The 27,177-nt window shown below is 39.9% G+C and overlaps 1 protein-coding gene across 1 annotated transcript in view; it reads left to right on the forward strand.

Moving 5' to 3' along the window:
- The window catches only part of LOC306973413 (chloride channel protein-like), a gene marked incomplete at its 5' end in the record, with an annotated part of 50,373 nt that overhangs the window by 1,498 nt on the left and 21,698 nt on the right, over positions 1-27,177 (forward strand). The window contains 11 exons of the mRNA XM_079570339.1: positions 6,858-7,128; positions 8,616-8,747; positions 10,609-10,737; positions 10,815-10,948; positions 11,026-11,103; positions 12,310-12,388; positions 12,469-12,594; positions 13,890-13,974; positions 14,361-14,462; positions 16,330-16,414; positions 24,188-24,343. Of these exons, the coding sequence (XP_079426465.1) occupies positions 6,858-7,128; positions 8,616-8,747; positions 10,609-10,737; positions 10,815-10,948; positions 11,026-11,103; positions 12,310-12,388; positions 12,469-12,594; positions 13,890-13,974; positions 14,361-14,462; positions 16,330-16,414; positions 24,188-24,343 (1,377 nt within the window). The remainder of the gene's footprint in view (positions 1-6,857; positions 7,129-8,615; positions 8,748-10,608; positions 10,738-10,814; positions 10,949-11,025; positions 11,104-12,309; positions 12,389-12,468; positions 12,595-13,889; positions 13,975-14,360; positions 14,463-16,329; positions 16,415-24,187; positions 24,344-27,177) is intronic.

Consider the following 27,177-nt stretch of genomic DNA (forward strand, 5'->3'; position numbering starts at 1 on the left):
ATATAAATGTCTGTGTCGACTGAATAATGTTTGAAATATAACCATTTTGCATTTAAAATAACTTATATTTGAGCAGCATCAGCTTCCTGGTTGTAGCTACGCAGCAGCGGAGTGATCTGCTCGGTTACCGGATCTACAGTAGTTTGTTTACCTGCGGCCGCCATTACTACACGTGGACTTCACAAAGGAGTTGATATGGCAACGCTTGTAGGACGAGCCCATGATTTTGAAGAGATATTTAATGCAGGCTACTAGTTACCATAGACATGCACTAGCTTAGCACTAGCCTAGCACCACTAAACTCTTAAAAAATCTCCAGAAATCAACAACACTCTGGATAACTCAGAAATGAGGCCCTATGTCAAAAATCCTGAAATATCCCTTTAAGTTATAATATGAAAGAGCAACTTTTACTTGTATTGGAGTAATGTTTGACCTGTAGTATCTGTGCTGAATCAAATCAAGGAACTCAGAGAGTGTAATGTCCATCTACAAACTCTGATCTTCATTTGTATAACATTTTGTAATCTTTGTTAAATGCTGTAATCGTGGACTCTTCTTAAAGTCTGTGATCGGTCAATTCATCTGCCACTTCTGCCGCAGTAATCATAAGTATCTGTGACATGACACATCCCTAGAGGAATGTTCACTGAGCCACCGGTAAATAACAAGCACCCTCACAATGAAACCCAATCCGCTTTGACGCGGCTGATGTGTTTACGTTAAGAGAGTTTCACATAATAAGCGTTAGATGTTTGGAGATTCTGGACCCGGTTCCTCAGAGTGGAGCCAGTTTTGCTCAGAGAGAATCTGAGAAAGTGAGTCGCTACAGCTTGACATTTTATTGACTTTCACTGATTACTTGTGTAAAAGTACAGATACTTCAGGTGAAATATTACTCCAATATAAGTAAATTATTTCTTTGGGGAAAGTACAGAAGTGAAATAAAAAGTACAAGTTTTGTTCCTTCAAAAACATGAAAATCATCTGTGCGGCAAAACTCCAGAGACAAACCTTCGTTCGTGTTCTGAGACATTGCCATTGACAGTACGTCTGCACAGCGCCACCTATTGTTCAGAAGTGTGCATTATAAGCATTACTTTTCACTTTGGAGCCTTTGTAGAAATATAGTAGACAGTAGTATATTTCTCTTTCAAATGTAGTGGAGCAAAATATGCAAACATTTTAAAAGGTCCTCAAAATCTCAACTGAAGGGTACATTATGCAACTTTTTATGATGATTATAATTATTATTTTAATATATTTGTGCGTATTTGACCTTGTAGTGAGCCGGCGGCTGCATGAGTGGTCAGCATGGCGCCTTTATTTTCCGTCACCCTGGTCTCTGGGACGCTCCAGGATCAGTTGTTTTGTAGGTTTTCTGGTGAGAGGCTCCGTCATCAGCGAAAACCTTCCAAACAGTTGATCCTGGAGCGTCCCAGAGACCAGGGTGATGGAAAATAAAGTCGCCGTGCTGACCACTCATGCAGCTTTCAAAAGGCTTTTTGAAAGGTCACTCACATTTTGAAGAGGGCCAACGGAACAAATTGAAATGATTAGAGCTAAAATGTGAATGACTGCTGCAGAATTTTGTTGGATTTTGTCATAAAAGTCTCCAGAACTACAACACAAAGCTGCCTGTGCCCTGATACACTGTTGCGGCTTTAGGGTCATGGCTTCACCCCCTTTCACCCTGTGCTGTCTTATGGGCCGCAACATCATCATCAGTGTTAATTTTGACAACATATTTTAATTTAGTTTTAGTCTGTAATTCAATTTTAGTTGAGATTTAGTCAAAAAAATTGCAAGTACATTTATTATAAATGATTTATGGCATTTATAATATTCGTCATAATCATATTTAATCTTGTTCCTCTGCTTCATGGAGCTGCTCCACATGAACAAAGCTGAGAGCTGTTCCTTTGGCTGTGAATTTACATGATATGAGACTCTGTCAGACGGTCATTAGAAGTTTGGATGATTTTAGTCTCTCCTTTTCATTTTTATTTAGTCTTATTAAAAATATCTGGACATTTTAGTCATAGTTTTAGTCTCATGAAAACCTTTAATTTTAGTTTCAGTTAAAAATATCACTTTGACTAAAATTAAGATGAAATATTTCAGTCGACGAAATTAACACTGATCATCATAAATATTATCATCTTCATCAATGGTTGTTCCGAGGCGCTGTAGATCTGTGGTTCGCCTGCCTTAGTCCCGTTTGACTCGGCCTTCTCATCGGTGTCACGTTGGGTTAAAGGTGTGCTCTGCAGACTCGTCTGAGCAGAGGCTGGATCTCACCGTGTTGATGGGTCGGTATGTACGGACTGGTTATAACTGTGACCTACAGAATCCAACAGTTTTTGGAAACCTTACACCTAATCCCCGTTCCACATATGTTACTCCGCTCCGAGCCGCGCCGTGTAATGCGTGTCGTAAGGTCATGTTTAATGTCAAGGCAAGAGCGCATCAAAACATCACATAAATTCTACATGAGATAAACCTTTCCTGGTGAGAGTGGGAGATTTCATAGGGTCATCTGAGGAGTTTAGTGTGTATGTAGAGTAAGGGAGAGGTGTGGGATAGTGTAATGAGAAATATTGGATCTCACTGATGCTAAATTTAGCCTCGAGTTGTGTTTCAGCGGCAAACAGAGGTGGGAATAAGGTGACGGTAACTAAGGATACAAGAAATCTGTCCACAAAATACAAGGTTTGAGAGACAAATTTCAACAGTTACAAACTTATAATGATTTTGGTAATAACGTTTCCTCTGCGTTGAACAAAATATCCATTCTCTTATGAACAAATGCTAATACTCCTGCATTTAAAACTAGCTCTCACGGCAATATCTCTCACATAATCCCTTCAGTATTTTTCAGCTGTCCCCGTGGTGGGATAAGTCACTGATGGCCTTCTCCTCTCTCAGTGAAAGCCACTGTTTCAGAATCTCCTCCAGGGGAGTCCGGGGTAGGAGACCCCCGAGGTGCGGGATAGAGCCTTTCCCTACCCACCGGGAGAACATACAAACACAGAGACGTTCTTTAGGTGCTGCAAAAGTTTCATGAAAAGCTTTAACCAGTTTCCTGCCACTCACCACCTGCAAGTTGTGTTTTACTCACACAGGTCTTACACATTATTTTCAGAAACTACAAGGTCTTAGCTTTCAAATAGGGATGCACCGATACCACTTTTTCTTAAAACTGTACAAGTACTTTGATTTAAGTACTTGCCGATGCCGAATACCGATACGAGTACAAGGCATTTTCTTCAACTTACTTACTATTTCACAGCAGATTGGTTTGTAATTAGTTAATTTACTCATTTAAAGTAGGCTAAACTTAAAAGAGAAGTTATATTAAAATTGTACAGATGCCATTTTATTTTAATATTTTTTTTCATTCGATATCATTTAAATTTTTTATTTCTTTGTCAATCATAGACAGAACAGCCCATGTCCAAAAGCTCCTCAATGCTTGTACTTTATTCATTTATGTATTTTTTGTATTGAGATGTTACTCATTACTGCAGATAAATGTTCTCTTTTCTCCTTTACTTTAGCTCCGTGTGGATTTTCTTGTGTGTTTATAGTAACTTATCCAGTAGCTTCAGCATTTTGATTGTTTTGCTGCAGCTCATTTTCGCTCCATATAAACTTGCTGTATCTCTATAAGTTGGATTTTCTGAGGACTTTTTAGTCGCTTGGTTAGTTTTTCAGATGAATAATTCTCCTGGGCATAAAACAACGTAAGAATCACCAGAACTGTTAGTTTAGCAACATTAGCAACATTAGCCTGTATGTTGTAAACACTGCAGATGCTGCAGCACCAACAAAATTTAGCTCTGGTTAAATCCAGCACAGACTCTGATTTAGGGAGTGTCGTCTGTAATAAAGTCAGCTCTATGTGGAATATTGGATTTACACTAAACAATTCTCCAGTTTGTTGCTATTTTCTCTCCTCAGTGGAGAGGTGCACCTGCTGCACGTCAAATGGTATTGAGTACGAGCACGAGTACAAGCATGTGGTATCGGCCCGATACAGGTATCGGTATCGGTGCATCCCTACTTTCAAATAAATCATTGTACTGACTGTAAACAAGCAAAAACATAACCAAAAAGCGACGTTACATGATGAAAAGGTGTCAAAACACAACAAAAAAGCAACAAAAAATGTCAAAAAAGTGTTAAAAGACAGTTTAAATAGCAACGAAAACACTTTTTTTTTTTTAAGTGTCCGTAAAGTGACATAAAAGCATAAAAATTGCGACAATTTGACAAAAATGGGACAAACACGTGCTGGAAAAGCGATAACATAATAAAAAAGCAATTTAAACGCGACTGAAGTGACTAAAAAATTCGGAAAAAAAGTAGCTTTCAAATGAGGTGTTTCACTGGCCTATTTTAGATTTGTATAATACCGAACTGTTGAGATGTTAATAATGATAATGAGCTGAGCTATGCTGTTCTTGTTTCCGTGGTTCCAGTAAAACTGCACATGAAATATATACAAATCATATATGGATTAGTCGGGCTGCACTTTTCTCCATGTCCTTAGATATCTTGATTCTGAGTCAGACAAATTGCATGTTGTAAGTACGAGCTTATCTCTCCTCTCTCGTAAACACCTTCAATAACACACCAGCCCTCGTCTGTCCGTGTGTGTGTTTAATTACTGTGAATAGTTGTCCTCGAGTCTCCTCTGTGTCCAGTGGCATTTGCTCGATCCCACGTCTGACCACGGCTCATGTCCTTGGAAAGAGCACATCTGCAGCTGCTCACAGGCCGCTGTCCTCAAGCCCACTCCTCAGCAGCTCTTTATCTCCACCAGCTGATAATGAAGTCAGTTGAAATTGACAAAATGGTCTGTTGAAAACTGTGCGGATTGATATTATACTGAAACTCTGCATTGTCAGTTTTCTACCATTCTGTATTTGACTTTCCAAGCTCAACCAGAGACTAACAAATAAACTCAGGCTTTACATGGCCTAAAAGGAGACCATCATTTCTAAACCTAAGCTTATTTGTGACTAAACTATGCCTAGTTTTTAGTTTCAATCTAATACCAAGTAATTCAAGGGCTTTGATACTAATATGACATGTCTGAAATGAAGCCTATCCCACAGTGTGAGAATCAGTGGCTTCTAAAGAGATCTTTCAGGTTCATGTTTATTATGAAGGGCCCGTATAGGTTCTGAATGAATGTCTTCCGCAGCTGCTGGGTCAATCCTGAAGCGATAAATCTGCAGCCGAGTCCGCGTTTCCGTTTCATTTGAGCTGTTTGGGTCGGCACGTGGTGCGGGCTATTTTTACAATGACACTTCTGTGCCAACGGGGAGAGTACTACAACTGCCCTCTGCCCAGCGCTTCACACAGACAATACCTGTCCTTACACACAATGAATGAATGCGCTGGCGCTCACACGACCTGGGAAAGCTGCCTATGTGCCAGTCCTGGTCACAAAGGGGTTGGCACACAAGAAACACAAATATTTCTGATTTTTCAAGTTCTATCTACCTCTATACCTTAAAGTGGTAGGCTGTAAGATTGCAAAAGTAAACAATCATGGACTCAGACTTGGACTGGAACGCCACTCCTAGGTTGCAAAATGAGGAGAGAGAGAGAGAAACATAGAAATCACGGAAATGGCGTTAGCTATCTGAGCCGGTTCTTACAAAATGTGCAGTTCTGTTGTAATGAGCGTTTTATTTAATAGTATAGCGAGGTATGACATGTCCGTTTCATGGCATTTGTATAGCTTCTGCAGTTTCTCTATCATTAACATATTATAAGGTGATCTTTGGTGGCCATTGGATCTGCATGCGACCCGATAAAAAGCAAAAACCTAACTGAATAAGATTTAGCATTTACCTCAGAGGCCACTATTTCATATCTTAAATGTCAAAAGGTCTGTTTATTTAGTGATGATTCTTAACAAGGCTTTGATATCACTTAAACGTAGTTGATGGTTGACAACAGAAGAAAACATCTGGATCGTTCATAATTTGGGATGTTTTATAGCTAAATAATGGCTATGAAAAATAAAAATTGCGTGAACGCTGTGAAGTTTCTTGGACTGGCCAGCTTGCTAGCTTTCCACATATGCTACAGTTTAACACATCAACTTTTTATTTAAATTGAGGGAAAGAGATTTCAAAAGTAAGCGATCAAACATCCTTCTCCCTCCCTTAATTTAGTTTAGTTTAATTTATTGAATGGACAGTGTGCAGTTACATTAAAAAGATAGCCCCACCAGATTTAGCACTATGCTTATTTCCATCTGTAGTCCTACACAATTAAAATGACAAAACAAAATTGAAAATGACATAACCACATTGGCAATTTACAAGTACAAAGTGCAAGTTACAAGGTGCAATATTGGCAAGTAACATGTCATAAAGTGCGGAATTATAAGTCACATACACTTAAGATGACATTATTACACTAGTAGTCTGGTAGTGATTACTAGTTCTGATTGGCCCTGACGGCCGGTTCACAGAAAAGATCGTCTCATTGATTCTGATTAGTTGCTGAGATCAGAAAATTTGGTTCTTTGGAGAATAATCCAATTATTTATTGTTTATCAAATTTACATCATATTACAACATCAAATTGTTCAGTTATACACCATCTATTACATTTGTAAAACATTCTAACATACAGACTATCACTTTAAAGCCACACTGGGTAACATTTCACCCTAAAAATGTATTTCCAAATGCATTTATTTCTTTATTGCTTTTTCTATGGCTGTGTTTTGACTGAGTGGCTCACTTCTCCTCTTTATGATGATTAATGTGATTTAACGTATTGGGGTTTATGTGTGTACAGTGTTCTGAAGGCTTTTGTCCCGTCCACAGCTCTATGGGGAGTACCAGGAGCACCAGGGCGGCTCGGGGCGACGCGAGGCCACCCGGCTGCTGACGGAGAGGCAGATCAAGAAACATGGCGCCCGCGGTCTCGGCCGTAAACAGAGCCGGCGCAGCAGCGGGCAGAATGGCTTCCAGAGCCGCTACAGCAGGTACCGCAGCCGGAGGCAGTCCAACATGGAGGGGCCCGCCGCGGAGGAACAACCCGAGTCCGAGCCCTCCTCCTCCGTGAAGAAGAAACGCTCCCTCTCCAGGTGTCAAGGTGAGGCATTCAAACTGCTCACTGCTTTAAAGTGGACATATCCTGCAAAATCCACTTCTTAAAGTTTAAACCATGTTTTAATGTTGTTCCCTCGTGAAAGACAGACCTGGAGTAGTATTTCACAACAGTCACGCATTTTTGTGGAATCCTCGGACAAAGCTGTGAAATTTAGTTTCTTCTTCTACGGTGTCAGCGCCTCGTTCTGTACTTCCTGATTACAATTTTATCATTGTTCAAACCCAAAAACTGTCCTCCTCATTTTTAAATCCAACATTATCAATGAGTGTGTTTATCACGCACTGCCGGAGCTGCTCACACGGATACGTTCAACCTTAAAGTCTTTTTTTTTTTTTGCCAGCAGGAAAATCCCCAGTCGAGATTTCAGCAGGTCTTTCTCCTGCATTTCATCGTTACTATTTAAAGCAGTACTAAGTAACTCTTGCCCCTAGAGGCCATAAGCGCAAATGCAGGTGTCGTAGCAAGTTACGATTTTTTAACTTATTAATTGTCTTGGAGAGTAAATACTACGCTGACAGGAAAGGCGAAGGGACAGAGAGATATTGTACATCCAATTATAGAATGGAAATATTTTTTTTCACTCAAACTTGGCTGTAAATACTGTTTAAAGTGACGTTAGCCTGCAGTTAGCTTTGCCCGTTAGCCTGTTAGCTTCTTCTTCCTGATTCCATTTGTGTGTATTGGTGGCTCCGGTCCGGTGGCCGGTCAAGTTGCGAACATGGTTTTCTGGCCAGAGATACCAGGGGGAGATGAAACACCCTCCAATTATCCCATAAACACTTGTATTACCCCCACGGGGACTGCGAAAAGGATTTATTATGGTAAACACGTTACTTAGTACTGCTTTAAGTCGGACAGAGACATATTTTCAAATTATAAAAGGTAAAATAACGAAGCTGTGACACCGAAAATAAGGGTTTTTAAGTCTATTTGTAGGCTTCATATGCATGATGTGTCCACTTTAAGTAACGCATTGTACTTCCCCATCAGAGGATGTTATGAATGCAGTCATTAATGTAAAGAAGAGGCCTCTGCCTTCAGTCTAGATCTTGTTATCAACCCTTTTTACAAACAGGGAAGTGTTTGCTGGGATTCTGCTCAGACTGAAATTTGTGGAAAATCAGCATGTTGTGCGAAAGGGACTTGTAGTTATTATGTAATTTGAGGACACAGGAAGAATTGGCTACATGACCTTTAATCTTACAAAATTACAGAGGAGCTATTTTTATTAGGTTTTTTTTAAGAGAAAATACCTCATAATTTCACCTGCACTTATTATCTGTCCCCAAAATGTTGTCTATCAAAGCATCACCTGTATTTTAGCATAAGAAACACCTTAGCCTTGCCTCAAATAGAGAGTTTACGATGATGTGGACTCGGGATAAATGGATTAATCGTGAGAAAGTGGTGAGCGCGCAGATGGAGGCGACATTCTTCCTTCTGTGAGTTGCAGTGTTTGGTTTTGTCAGACTGCGTTTGTCGGGTGCAGCGTTTCCTGGTGACGCGGCTCGGAGAGGACTGGATCTTCCTGGTTCTGCTGGGCTTCACCATGGCCCTGGTGAGCTGGAGCATGGACTACGCCAGCGCCAAGAGCCTGCAAGGTAAGACTGCTGCGCTGTAGTGTTGTTCACAGCGCTCTGTGGTCAAAAGTGAGGACGTTAATAATAAATTACATTATCATTGCTATCAAAGCGTAAAGCACTACTCTTCCCTATTTTTAGTCAGTCCCCCTCCACCATCAGGATGTTCTACCATCTCTTTCTCTCCATTATCATTTATCTATATTCTACATGTATGTGTCTACTATCTCCTGTATTTGTTGCTTTTCTTACTTATTTACCTATGTATTTTTGTATTTACTTCCCTTTAATATTCCTTTACAGCTGCCTTGTCCCACTATGTTGCCTCATATTAGCTAACTCACAAACCACCTAGCTGCCCATACTGTAAGAACTGCATTACCCTGGACTTCCAAATGTATCAAATATACGCAGAAACACAGTACACACACCACACCTCTACACGCTATGTAAAGCTCAAATAAAAATTATGGGGAAAAAAAGGGAATGTACTTTTGCTCAGCTCCTTTTACTCTGAGCAGTAGATACAAAATCACAGATCTTTTTCACTCTGGGGATAAAATATTCCAAGCCGGTGCCAGAACCACAGGAGAACGACCAGACTCACTCACAGATCACTGGCAGTGGACGATCGGGAGCTATTTTGTTTTGAATGAAAACACAAGAGTAGGGCTAGAACCAGTATTTTTTTTTTGGATGCCGGTACTATAACAAAACTTGGTTTTTGATACCGATACCCGAATTATAGCTTTTTTTGATACTTAAACAAAAACATGTGTCGTCTATAACCAGAACATAGAAAAATAATGTTCATTTGGACTTCTTTTTAAAAGTTTTACTACATTACATTTACTACTTTTTTAATGCCTAAATACTATAATTTTAATGCCACAAATGCCAACAAAAAAGGTGCATGTTTCATCCCGTGAGATTGGCAAACATTGAGTCAAACAGGGGAATGAGGGTAATGTTGATATTCAAAACAATGGGAAACTTTTGAGCAAAACATTCTGTCAGAACTGCAGCTTGTTTTAGAGCATACTCTTGTGTATGTAAAAATAGTAAAAATAGTTGGCCGTTGTCATTGTTGTGGGCTCTGTCTCAAAGGAAAAATAATATTTTTAAGTTAGATTTAAATGCCAGTTTGATTTAGTATTTATTGCTTTTTAATGCCCTGTGGAAACCAAGTGTAAATTGGTATCATTGATTTGAGCTGAAACAACCAAGTCACTTCCTGAAGGATGTTCCTGACCAAATCAGAGCACTTTTTTTCAATACCACAGTGGTATTGTTTAACAATCCCCAGTCCTACACAAGAGTAAGGTTATGTTGCTTCTTTCTGCCAAGGCTCATTACCGGGGGAACAGCTCCACCTGGTGGCACATGCCCTTTGTGACTTCTCTACTTGGCACATATTAAGCCTCATTAAACATGCTCAGCAATTAATTAACGTTAGCAGTCGCAGCTAGTAGATTAGCTGCTGAATGAACCATGTATATTTTGCTCTCCCTACGTTTTAGGTTTCATAAATGTTATTTGTTAACAGTATAAAAGTGACAGAAAAAGATATCGCTATGATAACGTTAAAAAAAAGAAAGAAAAAAAAAGAACTCCAGTCCAGTTTTGGAACGTTGACGACTTCTCAATATATTATCTGAATCAATTCCGCTGTTTTATTCATTAGACATATAAATAAAACAAATACAATGGACGAAAGCTTCTGTTTCACCCATAGGGGGCGCTAACCTTCTCAGGGAGGTGTAGGTGGCTCACTTCTGTGTGAACCTCAGCATTAGTGTTTAAGCCTGTTTTGATCACGAATAACAACTTTATTAAATTTCTAACTGATTTCCTTTCCTCTTAACTCCCGCCTGTGCCTCAGCCTATAAGTGGATCTACGGAGAGCTGAACGGGAACATCCCAATGCAGTATTTGGCCTGGGTCTCCTATCCTCTCTTCTTCATCCTGTTCTCCTCTCTTTTCTGCCATCTTGTTTCTCCACAAGCCATTGGTGTGTAGCTCATCTTCACCTATTGAAATGTAACAATTACAATTTAAAAACAAAGTCTGTTTGTTGTCTCCGCTTAGGGTCCGGTATCCCCGAGCTGAAGACTATCCTCAGGGGAGTGGTGCTGAAAGAATATTTGACACTAAAGGCTTTTGTGGCTAAAGTGATCGGCCTGACGATGGCTCTGGGCAGCGGGATGCCTGTGGGGAAAGAGGTGAGCTGCTTCTTAAACTTAAACTTATTCCTTTAGAAGTTCATGTGATGATTTTATTCATTAATTCTCTCCCCCAGGGTCCGTTTGTGCACATCGCCAGCATCTGCGCAGCTGTTCTCAGCCGGTTCATGTCATTCTTTTCAGGGGTTTACCAGGTAATTTTATGTCGTAAGAAGCGATTCATTTATATTGCAGGGTATAAACAGACACAGACGAATGGGAACGGTGCTGCAAAGAGATTGTGCTGAAACCCTGGCATTGTTGTTGATGGAAGGAGAGGGGGCGAGGTGAAAACATGGCCTTGGGCCTCAACACTGAACACTTGAGCTGAGGAGGCTGATGGTTCTGCTGTTGTGACATTCACAATCTTCAATCTTCACCATGGATTAAAAACAAAAGAATATTTTTTTGTTTGCACTATAAATAATTTCCCCTCCTGCAACCGCCACGTTAACGGGGTGGAGGGGTTTGAGCACCCGAACAATCCTGGAGCTCTGTTGTCGGGGGCTTCGGGCCCCTGTAGGGTCTCCCATGGCAAACAGGTCCTTGGTGACGGGTCAGACAAAGAGCGGTTCAGAAGCTCCTTATGAGAGACCAACAGGCCCGGTTAGAACCATCAGGCCGTCCTTCCGTAGACCCACCACCTGCCGGGGGAGGCATGAGGTGCTGGTGCAATGTGATCTGGGAAGCTCCAACAGCTGCCCCCACAACCCGGCAACGGAAAAGTGGAAGAAAATGGATTGATGGACTTTAAATAATTCATGTAACGATTGTAGAGAAGTAAACAAAAAGGGAGCAGCCTGCAAACATGTCCAGTAACATTTTTATAAAAACATTAGTAAGCTACTGAATATTTCTAACCAAATATTTCCCCCCATTTAAAACCATTGTCCCTGATGTAATAATTTAAATATTCAACAAAGCACAACAAATCTGTAATCTTAAAACTTCCTCAGCATCAGAGGAGCTGTGAAACTTCACGGTTAAAACGGTCACAAGTTTGTACACCTATTTTATGTTTTTCTTTATTTTGTTTTTTGTTAATTTGTGTGTTTCAAATGAGTATCAACTAAACATTAATGTCCTGAATGAATCAGCCCCACAATCCTGATAAACCATCCCCAGCTGTCAGAGACGACACTGACACTGACACGCCCTACACGGGATTATAGACGAGACATTTTTAAAAATTGGCGGCACAGATAAAAATCCACAGAAATCGGCATCAGCCTAAAAAAAAAAACCTCATCCTTCATTAATCCTAGTTACCCTGGTTTCTCATCCTTTTGCCCTGATTGTACTGTACTAAAGCGAGACCAAGTAACTGATCACTTCCTGGTTTCTCTTTCATGGGTCAGTAGAACCCGTACTGTTACACGGACATCCTGACTGTGGGCTGTGCTGTGGGAGTGGGCTGCTGTTTTGGGACACCACTCGGAGGTAAAAAATATATACTTCTGTGCATTCGAAACTGGATTATTTTCTACATTTTGGTCCAACGTCGTCTTGTCCAAATCCAGGGGTGCTCTTCAGCATCGAGGTGACGTCCACGTACTTTGCCGTCAGAAACTACTGGAGAGGCTACTTCGCCGCGACCTTCAGCGCCTTTATCTTCAGAGTCTTATCGGTCTTCATTAAAGATGCAGGTAGAGTTTGGTCTAGGGCTGCAAAATGTATCACATAATATTGTTGTTCTTCTGTTTTCTGGTTCTAGACGACAAATATTTTAGTAAAGGTATAAGAAACAGTATCATTGGCAGTAAACCTTTATCTTATCATATCATAAAATACCACACAAGTCACAATAAACATGAAATATAATGTAAACCAATTTGCTTTAGTTTAAAATTTTAAGTTTTAAAAAGATAAAATAGAGTGAACTGCTAATAAATGTACAGACGATAAATGTATTGTTTATTTGTTTGTCATGTAAGAGTAACAAACACTCATTGGCCACTAGATGGTGCCCTTTCTTCAGGTCACAGCTTGTGCCATTTTAGTTTATGATCTTTAACCTCTTAACTTTGGCTTCACCCTAATCAAAAAGCTTCTTGGGGAAACAAGCACCAAAACAGCCACAAAAAATGAGAAGATAACAAGGATGTAAACGCAACAAAAAAATGACAAAAATGTGACAAAAATTCAACAAAAATGTGACAAAAATTCAACAAAAATGTGACAAAAACTCAACAAAAATGTGACAAAAATGTGACAAAAATTAAGCAAAATTTCAACAAAGATGTGACAAAAACTCAACCAAAAATGTGACAAAAACTCAACCAAAAAGTGACAAAAATTCAACAAAAGTGTGACAAAAATTCAACAAAAATGTGACAAAAACTCAACCAAAAAGTGACAAAAATTCAACAAAAATGTGACAAAATTTCAACAAAGATGTGACAAAAAAATTAACAAAAATGTGACAAAAATTCTACAAAAATGTGTCAAAAACTCAACAAAAATGTGACAAAAACTCAACCAAAAAGTGACAAAAATTCAACAAAAATGTGACAAAATTTCAACAAAGATGTGACAAAAAAATTAACAAAAATGTGACAAAAATTCTACAAAAATGTGACAAAAACTCAACAAAAATGTGACAAAAACTCAACCAAAAAGTGACAAAAATTCAACAAAAATGTGACAAAAAAATCAACAATAATGTGACAAAAATTCCCCAAAATGTGACAAAAATTGAACAAAAATGTGACAAAAACTCAACAAAAAAATTACAAAAACTCAACAAAAATGTAACCAAAATAAAAAAAATAAAACATAACAAAAGTGACACAACACAGCAACAACGTGAGGAAAAAGATCAGTTTTGTGGGTCTTAGCTTTCAAATGAGGTGTTACGCAGACCTATATAATAACAAAGAGGACAGAATGCATTTGGTTCAGGCGGGTGGTAAGAGATTGTTTTTCTTTTTTCCCCTCACAGTTACCATCACTGCTCTGTTCAGGACAAAGTTTCGTATGGACTTCCCCTTTGACCTACAGGAACTGCCTGCGTTTGCCATCATCGGGTAAAGTCATCATTGCATTCACATCTTCAACCAGACATTCATAAATAATCACTTGCTCAGCGTTTAAAATCCAGCTTTATGCAAATGTCACATTTAAAATCCGGAAAATCCAATTTATTACTCGAGTGTGTGCCCCGAGGGAGAGAGTTTCGCTGACCTAATGCTGAGCTCGTTTATTATATGAGTCATGGTTTCGTGGGGTTCGCTTCAAAACATTCTCCGCTGAAATCATTAATCAGCTGCTGCTGCCGCTCCCTCGCTTTTTTGCACATCATAAAAAGTCAAGTTAACTTTATTTATAGAGCTGTTTTATTGTGGCAGCAGAGTTTTAACCTAATAGAACTGTCGACCGATAAAAGTATGTGCCTCGTCTTGTCTGTGTTCAGGATCTTCTGCGGGTTCCTGGGGGCCTTCTTCGTTTATCTAAACAGACAGGTGGTGCTGTTCATGAGACGTCCCAACACCATGACGCGCTTCCTGACCAAACAGTAGGTCTCTGAAAATATTAATACTATAGACAAATGTGCAAATGTAGAGTTTCGAGATGATTCTGTGTGACCTCCAATTTCAGAGCGCTCCTTTTCTTTTCAATGAAGTGGTTCAACACCTTTAAAATATTTTGAAACTATTGAATAGACTAACAAGCAAGGCAAAATTAAGTTATTTTACAACAACTGTACGAAATGTCTTCTTCTTCAGTTTGGTTCTTCTCTTTTAAGGAATCATGGCACGATTATATTAAATTATAGTTTATATTTTTTGTGCCAGTAAGTAAAGTTTCCCCACTGATTTGTTTAATATACACACACTAGCAGTAAAATGACTTTGACAAGCTAGCACTAGCTCAATAGTTAAAAGGCCAGCGCACACTGAGATGCTTTGACGTGTGGGAAAAACCTCTATTATTTTCTGAGAGCACATCGCGGTTGTGGTGACACATGTGGTGACACCATTCAGGTCTGCTGAATCATGGTGCGTCTGGGGCTTTTTGCATCTGCACAGTGACAGAGACCTGACCTGACCTGTGACAGACAGGGGGCGCTGTAAACGAGACTCATGCTTCAGTCTGAGCATGGGAACTTCTGTCTGCCGCCAACTCGCTATTAACATGCAATAACAGAGCCACGTTTGCTCTTTGTCGTGCAGCTCTGAACTACGTGTCTTAAAGAGGGGGTATTATGCTTTTTTCAGTCACACAGCACCACTCTATATCACACTACAATGATGACCAAACCTTCTGTTGGTCTCTAAATGCAGTAAATTAGAATAACTGCCTTGTATAAAATTGCTCTCTCAAAATGGCTGTAGTGAATGTCTTGAAATAGGCCTCTGTCTCTTTAAGAACCTCTGAGCCTTTCCGACACGCCCCCTCCACACGCTGTCTGTGGCATCAGTGGGGAGGGGGTTCTGCTGAGGAGCAGTGGTTGGTTACTCGGCTGGTGACGAAAGCTCGGAGGCGTCTCCAGGAGGTGGGGGCGTTCCTAGGAGGACTCAGGCAAACCTATCCCTAAAATGGCCGCCATCAGAGTTTTTACAGATTACTCAAAAATACGTGAATGTGCCAAGGCAACACTTCAGGCATGTTTTTAATGAGGGAATGACATAATAACAGGATGTAAAACTTGAAAAAGTTGATTTTGCATAATACCCCCCCTTTAAAGGGACTATATGGAGTTTAAAAATGTTAAAATTATGTATTTTACTCCCCCTACATGTTCCAGCCATGTCCTAAGGTGTAGAATGAGCGCAGACCTGTTCACCACAACTGCAAAATCCTGCCACTCAAAAAAGTGTTCATTAATATAGAAGCTGCAGTTACACATAAGACCTGAGGTGGCAGCAGTGAGTATAAAATGACCAACTTGCGTCTAGTCCCTTTGATTAAGACTAATAAAGGGAGAAATGACATATATAAAACGGTTTGAAAAATGCTCTTTGAAGTGTTGTATCTCCAGTGTGTGTAGACGTGCTGCAAATCCGCCATTTTGTCACACTTTTATGTTGAAAGAATAATGAATGATTTAAAATTGTCAAGCATCTAAACACCAGCTATGATTTATGTTTACTCCTGAGTTGCTATGGTAACTCTCATTGTGCAAATGTCCCTGAAAACTTCAATTCTTAGCGGCGGAAACACTCACAGTGCCATGGTAACACGAGCAGGTTAAGGTTCCCACAACATTATTTAAGATTTTTGAGGTGCATTTCTCAAAATAATTATGGGCTCTTACATTTACAGTGTGTCACCATGGTTACTGCTCTCTAAGTCAATGAAAACTGCATAACCAGAACCTTTGTGGTAATTGTATTCTAAGCTGTGTTGTAAAATATCTTTGGTGTCCTTGTCTCCGTCAGTCGCCTGGTGTTCCCCGCTGTGGTCACTTTTGTCATCGCCTCATTGACCTTCCCCCCTGGCTTCGGGCAGTTCATGGCGGGAGAGGTAAGAGTCCCACAGGCAGAACCTTCACCTCAAATAGCCCCGTGATCCCAAGCCCGCCGTCTCTCACTCGATTAGACTCCGCGCGTCATAATCGACAGCTTGCAGCGAGTGCTCTCCAACAGAACGGAGCAGCAGTCGCTAATTTGCATGTTTAATATCGCAGCGTGCGGGACCGGGAAGAAAGAAACACGCACATTCAGTCTGTGTCCTGCTCGGGCTCATCTGAATATCACAGCGCCTCATCAGCGGGACGCCAGACTCCGCAAAGGCATTTATTTGTTCAGAGAGTCGAGTCCTGGCGCCTAATGCTGTACGAGCCCGCTGTGGTACTGTGGCGAGGACTCAATTATTCACATCAACCTCTGGCTCTCACTGAGGGCAATTTCTGAATGTTCTTACGGAATTAAAATGAAAGGAATCATGACTTGATACAGTCAATCATATACACGTCATTTACACGTCATACTCTGACGGACTCCAAGCTCTCCAGTCTTGGACTTACAATATTTTGAATGTTTCTTCAGGGGGATTTTTTTCATCTTTCATTCCCAGCCTGATTTATTGAGCTTTGAACACTAAAATCGAGGCAAATTTTGATTTTTTTTGTTTTCCTTTTTTTTGTGTGCTGATATTTACATTTATGAATAGTTTATTAAAAAACTAACCAAGATCCAGGATCCCCGCTAAAAAAATGTTAGTAGCTAATCTGTAAACAAAATAAAACCATAAATTTAAACCTGGGTCCATCCATTATTTAGATTATGTTGCTGAAAATATTATTATTTTTTAAAACATGAAATTACTGAAAAGTTGTAATACATTTTTTTTCTCATATTAATGCCAGCAATCAACAGCAGAAGTTTCAAATTGATATCACTAAATTACTTTTTCCCCTATTCACCTGCAGTGTCTCACCTGATTTTTTTCCATTTCAAACACTGAAAGAAGAAACCACTAAATAAAACTAAATGAAGGAAGTGCCAGTATGGGCCCAATGAAACTAAAAAATACTCCCAGTTCTTCACAGGGACATGTTTATAGGCACGTTTCTCAACGTACTTTTCATGCTCACTTTCTCAAACTCGTCTGCAAGTTCATGAAATTGATACTTATGCTTTATAATTACTGCACATCTACAGTGTTTTCCCCACAAATATCTGAGTTGACAACATACTGAAGGAACTATGACAAAACTAATTATATTCCATAACTAGAAATCGGGTATAGGTCCTTCAAGCAAACTTAATAACATCGAGTCCTTTATTTAGATCAGTTATTTTGGACTTATTCTTAAAACAGTGAGTTCTTTTGGATGAGTTGGGTTAAATATATCTAAAGTAATCTTCATCACAGGTGCGCCGTCTCCGCACGGATAACACCCACACATCCCTCCCTCCATGTACTTCCCTTGGCTCCAAGGCAGCCCCAGGCTCGCTCAGGGGAGCCTTGTTTTAGGACGGCGCCCTACTGGGAACATGTAACTACAACCAGCTGTAATCATGTGAAAACTGAAGCAAAGAGATGCAGTGAGATTCAATACATTTATATTCACTTTACTTCCTTTTAAACAGTAAAAACATGTTATTTTAGCGGTATGTTGCTTTGGATCACACTAATTGGACTGTTCATGGGAGGGAGAAAAGAAGATTTGTTCTCAGCCAAAACAAATTCAAAGTTGTGATCATGAATGTGTTTCACCTTTTGAAACTCCGCTGGTTCTTAATCAGAGGCAGAGCTGTAAAGTCAGTGTTTTATAACATCCCAGAATAGCCCTGTGAACTCGTCAGTCTCAGGTCTTCAACACGGTTTGCAGAATCAGCCTGTGACACCTTACCCTGTCTGCCCTCGGGACATATCCTCACATTATTCATCAAGCGTGAAGCTTGAAAAGGTGAATATTTTATCTAATTACAACCTGTTTGAAACAAAACATTGCACTGTGTGTCATACGCAAACCTTTAAACTATGTTGGATTTACAGAGTTTTGCTTCGGCCCTCAGTGATTTTTACCCTTTACTTTAATGACGAGGATCAATTTGCTCCTTCATAACTTTTTACACTTTGACTTAGTTTTTTTGGATCCAGCGCTGTTCTCTGTTCACCATTCAATTCATTCACAAGAAAAATAATTTTCTTTTTCAGGAGAAAATGTAGAAGTCGATATTTTAGGTTTTTTATTTATACATTTTGGGTCAAAAAATCAATACGAGCGATCACTGTTTTTATTTACTTCCGTATTTTCCAGCACATGCGCAGTGTCCGGTCGGCGAGAGCTGCTGGGCTGACAGGTGGCGCCGTCTGTACTGCACTCTGGCAGTTGTTATAGTAAACATTGAGACTATAATAAATGAAAACCGGAGAGAAGTTGTCATGAATCAAGCGTGCAGGTTTAATTGACATATGCATATGGAGACACACCAAGTACCTGGATACAAGATGCTCTGAAGAACAGTTCACAGCTCACAGTATTTATACACAAAGACAGCACAATGATCATACGATTATGGAATACCCCAATGGTGTAACAGTTCAGATTGACCTAAGACATTCACAGACACTGACGAAATGTATAAGACACAATCTGCGTTCAAGTAGATGCTGGTGTCAGTTTAATGGCTGAAAAAAACTACAGTTTTGTAGTTCATGTTAAAAGGTTCAGTTCAGTCACATTTCAGTTCAGTTTCTATGTTTAGAGAGTCGCCTGATGAGCAGAACTCCTGAGTTACTGTCTGTGGCAGCAGAGTGAGAGCAAGGCAGCAAAAGTAAAGATTTTTAAGTGTGCATCGTTGTGATTAACCTTTAATATGCAGTAGTAACTCGTTATCACCCATTCCGAGGTACTGCATTTACGTCATTATTCCAAAATTAAGAGTCAAACTTGTTTATCCACAACCAATGTTTTTCTGTTCACCACCATAATAAATATTACATTTAAGCTCATAAATCAACTTGTAGAAATGAAAAAGTCACCTCTGTAAGCCTTCAAAAAAGTAAGCAAAAGTAACAACTCAAAATCAGATGACAACCTTCTTAACATGCTAACAACAACAACAACAACATGTGGAAATAGACATACATGGCTACATTTATTTGACGAGCTTTGGCAGCAGAGTTGTCTGGGCTCCACACACCAGCGCTGACGGACATTTGGGGTCGTTTGTGTATTTTGCAGCTTCATTAGATCGTTGGTTTGTACAGTTTATGGCACAGACATTGTGATCTAGTTCGCTCATGATTGACTGTATCTCGTGTTGTTTTGCCTACAGACCTTTATACCGCCCCGGATGTGACGACATCGCGATCGCTCGTATAGAACAGATTATTTATTTGCTTAAATATCTTGGATTAGACTTGTAATACACCGGGATGTTAGATTCAAACTGAGCAAGACACTCCAGACTCCTGCCCCCAGTGTCTGCGTACTCCGGTGTGTGAGTGAGAGAGTGAATGGGTGAGTGGGTTTCTTGATGTGAGGTTCTTTGAGTGCTTAATGCCGTCGTGTAAATTGAGACCATTTGCCATTATGCACATGAAGGTCGTAACCATAGCGACACAGTTAGATCACTGCTTCACAACTAAAGGAAATTATAATATTGAACAGACACACTCACAGGGTTTCCGCGGGGCATTAAAAGGCATTGAAAGTCATTAAATGAATTCTGCCAAAATCAAGGCATTAAACTGGATTCAAACTGGCATTGAATCAAAATGTATAGGAAAATTATGACATTGCTCTTTTTTTTTATTGTAGACGTTTGTCAAAAATACTAAAATGATGGTCTATATAAATATATTGGAAAATATTTGTAGATCTCTCAGTGCTGTTCGTAAATATTTAGGGCTTGATAAATATTCATTCTTGGCTCCCGTTGCTAATAATCCAGATTTTAGACATACCTGTGCTGATGCTGGTTTTAATGAGTGGAGAGAAGCTGGTATCGTAAGAATATTAGATGTTTATGCAGACAATGCTCTTAAGTCTTTTCAACAATTAAAACACAAATTTAATATTTCTCAAGCCCACTTCTTTCGATATTTACAAATGAGTAAGTCGTTCGATTGAATACTACAAACAAGGTGGAAAAACAAATGTGCTAGATAGCATCTTATTAAAGGCAGCTGCATTGAAAAGTAAAATAACGACACACATTTATGATCAAATTACAGCAAATAGCAAAGGTTTAATAAGTATTAAACAAAACTGGGAAGACCAGATATGGAGCAAAGTATTAGACCATGCAAGACAAATTACTAAATCAAACAAATCACATGAAGTACAATATAAAATCATTTACAAGCTGCATGTGACTCCTTTAATTCGTGGTAAACCAATGCTCATAATGTTGTACGCCGCTCGCCTCTCCATACTACAAGTCTGGATTAATGAACACTCCCCTACTTTATCTCTTTTGGCTTGAGAAACTCTTGACACTGTTACCATACAAACGATTACATAATGCACTGGATGGAACTTTGGACAATTTCGTAAACGACTGGTTTCCCCTTAAAGACTATTTTGGACATGAATGGCAGGCAATAACATGTATTGATATGGACTGAAAATAAGATGTGAACAATTATTGGATTCCCCCCCAATAAGTATTTAAACATGGTTGAAAGAAAAAAAAAAAAAAAATTGATGGTCTAAAACAGGGGTGTCAAACTCAAATACCCAGTGGGCCAAAATGTAAAACTTGAACAAAGTCGCTGGCCACCATTGAACAAATGAACCTTTTAATATGGACCCAAACAAGATTTGCTTTAACATTGAATATGGAACAAGCAACACTTATTACTATACAATATATAACTTAATAGTCCAGATATGCAAAATCTGAAAAATAATGTATAATACCGGTGGGCCAGCTCGAGTAGTCATTTGGTATAGCCTCGCGGGCCAAATATAATTACATTGCGGGCCAAATTTGGCCCGCGGGCCAGAGTTTGACACCTATGATCTAAAACATATTCATTTGCAGTTTTGCCGGAAATTGACGAAATATTTGCCTAAAAGGTTTTCAGTCTTGTCCAATTCTTTTTCCTCTGTTCGAAATGTTTGAAAATCTAAAGGAATGAAATATGTGCTGATTTTTTTTCTGCGTTTGTGGCATTAAAATATAGTGTTTGGGCAATAGAAACGACAATGCTAGCTTTTGAAATAGTTGAAATAGTTACAACAAATAGGGCAGAGTTTTTTTTGAAAATTAGAAATAGTTAAAAGCTCAGGTCTAATGGAAATGCTGAGTAAATGCTGCTTCAGACAGAGTTTTGATGTCTCCTGGAATGTACGCCTTGTATTGAAATCTCTGTGTGACTCCTGCTTAGCTCGCGTGGCCCTAAACGCTCGGCCGATTGTTTACAAATACTGAAAGGCTCTGTAGGCTTTTGAGGAAGTGTGCGCTCGGTGTCCGCGGGCTCAGAGCGCGGTGACAGAGGCACGTCGCAGCTGACAGGAGTTAATGCTGCGCGGGTGGTGAACCAGACATGAACTGACGACTTCAAAAAGGAACAGGAAAGCCTATTACTCAGCCCAGCTCCTCAGAGGCCTTTCTGCAACAGATCCTCTCCACTCTGAGCTGACCCTGTGTCCTCCTCACTGATGCAGATGTGTGAGCAGCACTCCAATGCGCCAATCTGCCGCCCAGGAAAAGGCACCATAGTTACATCGAAGAAGAAATCGAGAGTGCGCATTGATTCTAATAGTTATAGAGCTTTTAAATGGAATTCCTTTGTGTTTAACGTTGTGTGTAGAAAGTAGGGGTGGGAACCTCTGAGTACCGATTCGATACGCGATATATGGCTCACAATAACTGTACGATACGCCGATACATAGCTAAACGATATATTGCACAAAAATAACTGATGCACCATGATTTTTTAAGAGACACGCACTTTTTAACCCTTTTTTAACACACTACATATTATTCATATTTATTATATTATAAAAGACTATCATTAAAAGTCATATATATGTGTGACATTGGTCCAATTGTAGTGCTGCCCTCTGCTGTTCTTGATCGTTATAGGCTTCTATTGACTGAAAACTGTGGAGCATCGCTATCTCATTAAAGAGGGGGTATTATTCTTTTTTCAATCACATAGCACCAGTCTATAGCACACTACAATGATGACGAAACCTTCTGTTGGTCTGTAAATGCAGTAAATTAGAATAACTGCCTTGTATAAAATGTCTCTCTCAAAATGGCTGTAGCAAATGTCTTGAAATAGGCCTCTGTCTCTTTAAGAACCTCTGAGCCTTTCCGACACGCCCCCTCCACACACTGTCTGTGGCATCAGTGGGGAGGGGGTTCTGCTGAGGAACAGTGGTTGGTTACTCGGCTGGTGACGAAAGCTCGGAGGCGTCTCCAGGAGGTGGGGGCGTTCCTAGGAGGACTCATGCAAACCTATCCCTAAAATGGCCGCCATCAGAGTTTTTACAGATTACTCAAAAATACGTGAATGTGCCAAGGCAACACTTCAGGCATGTTTTTGGGGAATGACATAATAACATGATTTAAAGTTTGAAAAAGTCGATTTTGCATAATACCCCCCCTTTAATATGCGTGATGTTGGTCATTAATATTCAAGGTTTCATCAAAAGTATCGATGTCAGAATAAAAGTATCATATCGTAAAATTGCAAAATATCGCAAAACCGATATGTCACACCCCTAGTAAAATGCACTTGTGTTTGAGCTGTTAATGTTGAAATGTCCCCTATTATGAATCATATTAGTAAAAGCAGTATTTATTTCTTTTTAATAATACAATTAAGATTGAATAAAGATATATTTAAGATTGATCAATACGGGAAACAAAAGGGAAAGAAAGATTTTGTTTCTTATCCACTAAACTCTGATTTATTGGTATTTAGTTGGGTATTGTGTCAAAAAAAACAAAGCAAAAACACTATGAAATTCAAACCTTTTACTGCAAATGATCATTTAAAAGAGGTTTTCTTTTAAAATAGTATGAAAATATTGTTCAGTTTTGCCTTCTTTTTAGATCTGTAATATTCAATTCAATATCCAATATCCAAGAACTCGTACCCCTGGTTTCATATGTCTCATCCGGCTCTTCAACTGCCCTGTTAAATAAAGCCTCAAATACATCAGAAAGCATTCCCAGTTTCTGAAAGGTGCAGCAGTCTTTGGTTTTGTTGTAATAGACACATCATGCTTTGTGCACAAATGAACACAAATGATAGGAACTCGTAAACAGAAGTGTATTAGTCACTCCCCGAATGACCTTTGTAATTTGCAAAGCCTCCATCATCTGCTCCAGGTCTGATCTGTTTATTTCACTTTCGCTCCTGCATGGCGTCACTCTCGTTGGGCCGCTGCGTTTTCACACTCGCCCACTCTCCGCCTGCACTCCAGTCGCCCTTCTCTACTCGCCTCTGACGCCTCTATCACAAGTGCTTTTATTTCGGCTCTGCAAAAAGTACCACAGCAGGAAGGGTTCTGAACAAGCTGCTGCCCCTCAGTGTTTTTGACCATAGTCTTTAATGCCCTCGAAGCCTCTGTGCTGATGCTGTAAAGGCATTTTAAAAACGTTCCCTTTCATATTGGGTACTCGGTTTACAAAGCTCCGTGTGTGTTTACTACTGAGAAGCTCATTCTGCTATCACTGATTTGGCGAGATTCCTGGTTTCCTGCTGTGTCCCATTACGTGGCTACACTTCTCATATAAAATGCGTATAATTGTGCTATTTTTTTTACATCCCCTGCTCCTTTTTCAGCATTTAACCTGTACCTGACCCTTCTTGTTGCAGCTGATGCCCCGGCAGTGCATCAACTCTCTGTTTGACAACTACACGTGGACCAAGCTGTCGGCCGCCTCGCCTCCCCCCGGCCTGGGCCTGTCCACCGCCTGGTTACACCCCGACGTCAGCGTCTTCGTCATCCTGCTGCTCTTCTTCATCATGAAGGTGAGGAACTCTTATTTTGAAAACCCTTGTCTTTTATTGTGAAATGGAACATATTTGTATAGGTTTAAATGACAGGGTTAGTGTTATTATACATAATAAGCTCAAGGAGAAAGGAAATCTGTGATTTTCATATTGCATCCACTCTGTGGTAACATGAGCAGCCCTAATTAACAAACAAAGTGAAATCACACAGATGAGTCACCACTGACGCACCAGCAATTTAGCCCCAAATATGTGGTATTTTATATAGTATTTATTTGAAGAAAGGGTTTGACTCCCCTGAGCGTCTCCCTGAGACTGGTGCAGACTGAGTCACAAAAATCAGATTCTTTTTGTTCTTATTTGAAGAGAGAGTTTCTTCCTGCTCTGGCAGGTCATTTTGTTTGAAGCAAGTGAAGAATAGATTGAAACCAGTCAGAAATGTCTCGTGCAGCCGTCTCTAACCACTCTCCGGTTCTTTCCCTGTAGCTATGAACAGTTGTCGAAATCTTGATGAGTCACATTTAAGCTGCATGTTTTTTTTTTGTTCTGAACATACAAGAGTAAAACAATGGTTTCCAAAGTGGGGCCGGGGGCCCTTGAGGCTTCCAAAGCTCGTCTTCAAAACAAATACATACATTTTTTTTGTTTGATTTGAAGTATTTAAATAAGTACTTAGCCTACTGTCTTTACAGTGTGTTATTTTATATGTAAATATATATATATATATATATATATATATATATGTATGTATGTATGTATGTATATATATATATAATATGTATAATATATTTTATTGGGATATTATTTGGGAATGGCTGTAGTAAGGTCTAGCGGAGAAACTTGAGTCATTTTCTCTTATTTGTTTAAATGTCATTTGGTTTATTCTTCCCAGCATAAGTACACGTATAAGTAGCTCTGTTCATGGGGTAAGAAAATGACATAATCCAAAGATTTACAGTCATGTTCATTTCTGTGCATTATGCATGAAGGACCTGAAGAGTGACCCTTGACTTGTATTGTGTAAGTGCGTGAGTGGCCCCTCAGTGACGTCAGTGTTTCGTCGGCCCCCGCTCTTCATTAGGGACATTTACCGCGGGTCGCTCATGTCGCATGTTTGCCACAGGGACATCTGCCTGTTCTCCTCAGCCAAGGTCACTGCTCATGAGCACGGAGGCAGCAGCGCCGGGTCCTTAGTTTATTCTTCTGGAGATCTCACAGACTCCGTAAATACCTCTGAGAGTCACTTCTCTTCAATACAGTATCGTATTCTTTAGCTCAGCAAGAGAAAGGAACAGTTTTCTGTCCGCTCTATTCACACTGACATCCTGGACAACATGAGCAATGATACAAACAAGGTCATAAAAACATGAAAAGTTAGTGCGACAGTAATAAAGACTGTGCACATTCAGACATGAGGAGGTGCAGCCACTTCTCTGTATCACAAACCTAAACAACAGCACTTCCCTTTTAGACCTATGTGTAATTAGTTGAATAACATGCGTGTTATTCGAACACCATGATCCTGTGAGTTCTCCTCTGTCAATCTGTCGCCTCCGAAATAGTGCGACCACAGCCGCTATCTCAGACTTTATTGTTTGGTTCTAAAACGAGGCGCAAGCTGCTGCAGCCTCCTGTTCACTCAAACTGTGTCTGCTCAAGACGTGAAGCACAGAACATGGAGAAATCATCAGCTCTCAAGAGAGTAAAGGATTCTTACTGGCGCTTTGGTTCACATCTACCTTTTCGCAGATACAAGTGTAGTGTATTACCTGTGGGAGTATGATTGTCGTGAGAGACGAGGTATTATGTATCATCTGTCTGAAGTTTAGGCATCTCTGTGTGTCTGGTGCAAGTCGAGTGGCTGTCAGCTTTCAAACGACTGCAGACAGAGCGTCGGGTCCTGGCTCCGTCGTCAGTGAAGAGCCACCCACAGAGCGAGACGTGCCAACGAGTTTTTATCTTGTACCACAGTAATTAACTTTACAGCGATGATGAAGGCGATGCGCAGAATAGTAATCTGAGCACAGCGTTCCTCCCCAATCAGAGCCGAACCCCAGAGCGCCTCACCGTCCGAGTCTGCAGTGTGAGCACAGGTGATCATTACTGCTGATGAGCGCAGCCGAGCAAAGAGCAGATGCTGGTATTAAAGCCGAGAGTAATGTGAGCAGGAAGTATCAACAAACGCTGTACCAAACTTTTACAGCAGCACTTGTTTAATGAGTCTTAGGAGACGACTTCAGTGTTACTGTATCAAAGGCATTTCACATCAACTCACCAACAAGGATATTGACCACTGAACCACAATAATACAGCATTGGTTTAATACAACACTTTTTGAAAGCGTCTTCTAAAGCCACAGCAGTTGTAGCTAGTGCTAGCTAACCGTTAGCCCAATGCTAACATGTAGCATCATGTTAGCATTCTCCATTATTTATGTATTTATGGGCTGTTGAACCACTTTGCTCCTCTCCAGGTCTTTGTTTCTTTATTTAGTAGAAAACTATATTCAGCTTTTGTTAAAGTAGTTTTTGAATAATTAGATAAAGTTTTGATTTTTCTCCAAATTGTTTTCCCCCTTAACTGTTTTCAAACATGACCATATATGGGCGATTCCAGAGATGCCGTCTGTATCTATGCCCTGGTCGCAGCTGGGATTGAACCACCGTCCTTTGGATTTGTGGCTGAACAATCAACCACTGAGCCACATCTCCCCCTTTGACCTGAGCCTCTTGTGAAAGAAAAGGAAGAGATTATACAAACAGATTTTTTTCATGTGGAGCAAGAGGAAATAGAATCTGGAAGAAGATTATAGTAGATTGAAAACATGATCTCAGACCTGCATAAATGTGTGT

This window comes from Gobius niger (assembly GCF_951799975.1).
Source record: "Gobius niger genome assembly, chromosome: 14".
Lineage (NCBI taxonomy): Eukaryota > Metazoa > Chordata > Actinopteri > Gobiiformes > Gobiidae > Gobius > Gobius niger.